Source organism: Acartia tonsa, chromosome 8 (assembly GCF_053477335.1).
Source record: "Acartia tonsa isolate MP-2025a chromosome 8, ASM5347733v1, whole genome shotgun sequence".
NCBI classification, from domain to species: domain Eukaryota; kingdom Metazoa; phylum Arthropoda; class Copepoda; order Calanoida; family Acartiidae; genus Acartia; species Acartia tonsa.
The window spans coordinates 53,085,811-53,091,962 of record NC_137267.1 but is presented as its reverse complement, the minus strand read 5'-3'; the positions used below and the strand labels follow the sequence as shown (position 1 = coordinate 53,091,962).

Genomic DNA, 6,152 nt, shown 5'->3' with positions numbered 1-6,152 from the left:
TCAGTAGTTTTAGTGCTGAGAATATTTCCAATAACAGTTGCAAGGTTCATTGACTTAATTTCAATCACGGTTTTTAAGATATTACAATGGATCTTCTAAAAATCCTGAAATTTGTTGTCTTTATAATTTCCTTTGTCATGTTCTGCTACCAGTTAAACTCGGCAACTGTAAACTTGATGGACCCTCCAACAGTTTTATCACAATATGAAAGAGATGCCACTGATTATGATATGCCTCTCATTACAATCTGTCCTACAAATTGCACTGATCACATAAGGATGGGGGAACTTGGGTATGAAGTTTATAATAACCTGCTTCAAGGATATGTTTATAATAAAACAACTAAGTTAATATCCTGTGGAGCACATGTGAATCTGACTTTTGATGATCTCATAAGCCAAGTGTTTGATTTGGGTAGATTTAATAAATTAATTATATTTGGAGGAGAGTTTAAAAATATTTCAGCATTCCTACCAGCGTATGGCCTCTGTAGAGAAACTTCACATCTAAATTATACAAAAGAAATAAATTTGTATCATTTCAATCAAAAATTACATGATGTCAGAGTGTTTTTGACAGACAGAAATTACAGGAGCTATATTATGCCTGATATTGCTTCTCATGTTGGAAAGGTATTCTTTATGAAACAAAAAACAAAGCATTATTTCAATGTTAAGATTCAAGAAAGAAATAACTGCAAGAATGACGAAAATCCAATGACAAAGGGGGATTTTAAGAATTGTGTTGATAATAAAATTCAAAACATGTTTAAGAAAAATAATATTAGTTGTATGCCTCCATGGTTGTCAGATAAGAACCAATGTACACAAACATATTCTAGTTTATGGGAGTTTTACGGCCAATTTTCTGATGTTTTTGTTAAAGACTACATAGATAGAGTGGCTATATTGAGAAATAACAGGATTGAGGAGGAATGCAGACAATCGTGCAAAGAAACAACTTACATTGTAGATGAAGAGGGTTCTAGAGATTATTATGGCAGTTTTGCTTATATAACTTTCAAATCGAAAGTTATTGTAACAGAGAAAGTGCCAAACTATGATTTGTTCAAGTACATCATTGATGTTGGCAGTAGCTTGGGACTCTGGTTAGGGCTATCTGTCCTGGGACTTCATGATCTGATTGTCTGGGCTGTGCAGTTTGTCAACAACAGCTTCATCATCAAAAAGATCAGATCTGCAGTCACCAAATAAGTCCAAGGTATTCTTATATACTAATAAACTTTAGTTACTTGTTGGAAAAAAAGCTTTTTATAAAATATTTGAACAATGAGTTTCATCAATTTATAGAAAAAGTACGATAATAGCGAAAGTACTTAATTTAATTAATGTAGTTGCAACCTAATATATTTATATTTGCTTGCAACCTTATTTATCAAAATTAAAAAGATTTATTATATTTTTCTTGATCTCAAGGTATGACAATTAGAGAAGCTTCATTTGCAACATTTTAAAATACCAGAAAGTTTTTCTATGCAGAAAATGGCTAAAAAGCTCTAATAACAGTAAACCATTTTTTGTATTTATAGATTTTATCTTGCATTTTATGAAGAGTTTTATGAATCATGAACAATAAACCTAATGCATGATTAGTGAAACATTGTTTTAAAACATTTTTTAATACGCTTAGATATTACATTACATTTACAGAACATTAGATTACATTGATGTTAATGTCATAAGTCGTAAGAAAAATTTTCATTGTTTATAAGTGTTATATGAAATCATTATACAATTAATATTTCCTTTTTAAACTGCACAATAACTTAATATCTTTAACCCTCTAGTTTTTTCAATGTCTTTTTTTTTGTAGGTAAGATAGAGAGTTGTGACTTTATGACTTTTTAAGTTTAGTAATTATACGTCGGCAAGAGTTGATCTTATAAGGATATCTGGTCTGTGTCGGTCGTGGCGTCCGGTCAAAGTCGGTTAGATGGTACCAAATTTAGAAAAAATTCTAAATAAATCTTAATTTCTTCATTATGACTTTTTTGTATAAGATAGAGATCTAAAATTTTTTTTTGGTGAATACTGAGATATCAATGAACAATAACATCTAAGAATAGTGGTATTATGGCCGTTTGACCGCTTCCTGGGAATTGGGGCCCAATCTGTAAGGGTTAAAATGAATATTGTATCCACTGCACAGTATCACACCCACTGATTATAAAGCTATATATTATGTAATTTAAGTTGATAAATTATGTTTTATCATAGTTAGAGGGTCAACTAGACTTGGTATCTTTGTGGGTACAATTCTAATAATATCATACTTGTACTTGTACTTGAAGATGTTTAACAACTTTTATCAATCATTGTGTTATCTGTGTAATATGTATCACATTTTTAAACAATAATATTTATAAAATATAATTCTAAATTTAATTTGTATCTAAGTACATAGGATTGACCCAATTTGACATTTAAGGTTTATTAAAGAACATATTAGTTGTTTGCTTTTAATTGATAATTTCATTATTGTAATTAACTGCATGTGTATCATGATTAACATACATTTATATCTATTTGCAAACAACACAGGATTTCACTAATTTAACATAGGTAGTTATTGAAAAATGTGTTAGATATAATATATTGCTTTTTATAGATGTTTTAATAACTGTAATATTATAATTAATTGTATATGTGTAAACATTAACATGTACATATAAATTTTCCACCCACACAGCATTCCACTAATTAAACATAAAAAGTAAAGGTCAGCTTTGGTTGTTTTTTTATAGTTAGGTTAAATAGAGCATGGATAAGATTATGCAGCATAACATTCTAATTGCACAAAATAGAGTTCTTTTTGCACCATGACAATACATAGATTGTAAAAATCTTTTTCTGTTCATTTACAAAAGTATTTATTATCAATATTTTTTATAAAACAATTAAATAACTTTAATATTTATTTGTCATTGTTTTTTAAAAAGTCTTGGTGTTACAAAAATTTTATATTGTTATGTAAAAAACAATTTTTTTTCAAGGGAAAATATTTTAATTGTAATTAAACTTTAAACAATAAAAGAAAAGATCAGAGTAATATCTAAATTTATAAATATTTTATCATATTGATTTTATAATAAAACATTAAAAAAAAGAAAATGCTTTGATGTTTTTTACTAGGGTAAAACTAGATGAATAACAGAGTCATGTTTAAACAAGCCGAAAATTCTCAACTCACTTAATGCACCTTGACCTTAATCCCTTTCAAACAAGGATGGCAATATCCATAAAAGCGTAAAAGTGAAGCTCTTAAATCAGACAGTAGGGCAAATGAATATAAACATTTATAGTTTAGGAACTTTTATGGACTTTATTAATAGTGCTTCACTTATATTTAATAATGTTTCTTGTTATGGATCTTTATTAAAAACTAAGAAAATAATATCATATAAAAAAAGGGCGAGAAAACGATAAAAATCTACATTTTTACATAGACTTACGGACTTTTTGGCAATGATTATAGAGTTCCTACGTTTCCTTTAATGTGCTAAAAAAACATAATGCCAAGCTAGAAATCAATAGGAAGATTAATTTCTGTATAAATTAGATATTAGATTCTCGGATTCAGCACGGAAGTCGGCGTCGTCTCCAGCGGCATCGTCTCCAGCTTCGCCAACGTCGGACCTTGCTCCGGCGGACCCAGCCTCTGACTCTGAATCCATGGACCAGTCATCATACTGGCCATCTAGGCCGGGCTCGCTGTCACTGATCTCAATGGTCGACTCGAGGTCCAGCACAATATCATACGCAGAGGTAGCCATTGGGACCGCCTCCTTGTAATCATTGCACTGAGCCTCGAGGACCGACAACTCATGCTGGTTGTCTTCACGCGAGTGGTCGACAGTGGGCATTGCATCGCCTAACATGCGGTGCAGCCGAGTGCCCTCGTCGACAAGTCTGATTGACTCGCGGTTGGGAATCTCTTGCAGACCTGCGCGAAAGGCTAACCTGCATGCATCGCGGAAGCTAGTGCGCAGGCCCTTCCCAAAATAATACCAGTCAGCAATCTCACTTGAGTATACTATCGGCGGAGCTGGCAGAGGTTCTGGAACCGCAAATGGAACGGGGCCGCCAACATCGGGTTCGGGAGAGGGAGCCAAGACTTCCTCTGCAGCGTCAATCAACAGTCGCAGGTTGCTATGGTCAACCATAACGGAAAAACTTATTGTTTGACTTATCGGCAGATTTAAAATTGGCGTAACTTGATGGTAAGCGTATGAACACCGGAAGAGCAATGATTAGATAACAAGAAAGTCGCAATTAAATAGAATTAATCATGTCACGTGACATGTCCCGGCAAGCCTTTACAAATAGGTCTAATTTACCCCCATTTTTCATATTAAATAATAATAAACAAAGACAGAAACCGGCCGGGTCAAAAATCAAATTGCGCAAAGGCAGCTTCCTCCCCCTATGTCGGTATTTTTTTTCTCCACCCCCTTTTATATTACCACCCGGGTCAACCATTTTTCAAGACGACACTTTCGGCTTCTTTGACCTCACTGACACCTCTAGTGAATATTAAGTCTTGTTGTCAAAGGGATAAAGGGGAAGGGATGATAGGGACGGATTTCCCGGGAAGCTAGCAACAACAACAACGCATGCCTATAACATATGGGTCGTATGCTCGTCAAATACATTGTTGTATAAAAAACGAATGCGTGTGTTTTCGTTTATGTGTATGTTTTTTTTTTGTGTTTGTACGTATACAATAGCCTCACTGGCCACCCATAGCTCCTTAGCCTCCCCAATTTGCACGTTTCCTGCCCTACCCCAATACTAATATTAATATCATCATACTACCCAAAATATTCTAAATTCCTGGAAAGGTTAAATTGAAATTCAACGAATTTTTCTACACATATTTTTTTCAATTCTTCAAATATGTTTTACAAAATCTAGCCCAAGGTCAATTTTTTCCTCATTCTTTGATTTAGTCTCCACAAAAAACTTCAATATTCTAATAATTTTAAAAATGTCTTAACGATGCCTTGAATTTAGAGATCGAATCACCGCTACACAATTTACAATTTACAATTTTAATCAAATTAATTTTAGTTGACACTGTGGGTCATGACTCGGTCACTTCTACAATGACCGAGCCAAACTTAACCAACGATTTCACTAGGAACCCCGCCTCCAACCCCCCCCCCCCCCCCCCCGTCAACCCACCAAAGGGAAACCAACGGTCATATGGTCACACCGTGTTCTTTGACGCTTGGATCTGGTGCACGTCGCCTTTTTCAGGATAAGGACAGCACGGTGTGTGGACTAACCAAATGGCATGTCGGTCCTATGGACCATAATCACAGCAGTGATTGGTGTGATATTGACATATTATCACAACCACGACATCCCCTATAGGTAACCAGTAGATACATGATATATGGATGCAATTATACTTTAAATATAACTTATAAACTTAACTGTAAATTGTAATAGTACTCTTGTAAACGGATGGACTAACAACACGCACAGTGTTTTTACTCTATCCGTATAGCCGCACGGCTATTTTCCATTGTAATCATTGTATTCTTCTGTCTTTTCCGAAATAAATTATTATTATTATTATTATTAGATACATCTATTTTGAAATACTGTAGGACAGACCAACCTTAATCATGGAAAAGCTTAACTTTAAAAAAACAATAAAGGACGAGTTTAACATGCCCACATTATTAATATAGCTATTCTTTACATGTTGACGGACAGACCCTAATAGTAGAAAAACTTTCTTTTACTATTCTTTTTGGCAAAAATATCTCTCTACTGTCCAGGCCAGCAAAGGGGCAGCTACTCTACACCTAGGGTACGTATCTCGTACATTTCTACGACAAAGTTAGTGCTTGTGTCTATTCATGAATATCATTTATCAAAGTAATTTTGTGAAAAAGACCAAGTATCATATTTGTATTGATAGATTTTAAAGAAGGTTGACAATATATATAAGTAGTGAATAACATAAATAATTGATAAGCAAAATAACAAAGTGAGTCAAATAGCTTATGATCAGGGAAGATAATATGCTAAAAAAATCTTTGAAAATAACAAAATCTAAAAAGTAGAGTCAGGCTTGAAGTGTAGTTATAACATTACTAGCATAATTCACAAGAGATATCA

The 6,152-nt window shown here is 33.4% G+C and overlaps 1 protein-coding gene across 1 annotated transcript; it reads left to right on the top strand.

Annotated features, from left to right (window-relative positions):
• The first annotated feature begins 602 nt into the window (after positions 1 to 602).
• LOC145326689 (uncharacterized) lies at positions 603 to 1,214 on the top strand. Its single transcript, XM_080170054.1, has one exon. The coding sequence runs from the start codon at positions 603 to 605 to the stop codon at positions 1,212 to 1,214; it is 612 nt and encodes a 203-aa protein (XP_080026180.1).
• The last annotated feature ends 4,938 nt before the right edge of the window (positions 1,215 to 6,152 follow it).

What these genes read in the sequence shown, in the direction of transcription:
- LOC145326689 (XM_080170054.1), top strand. Translation starts at nt 603, where the DNA reads ATGCCTGATATTGCTTCTCATGTTGGAAAGGTATTCTTTATGAAACAA.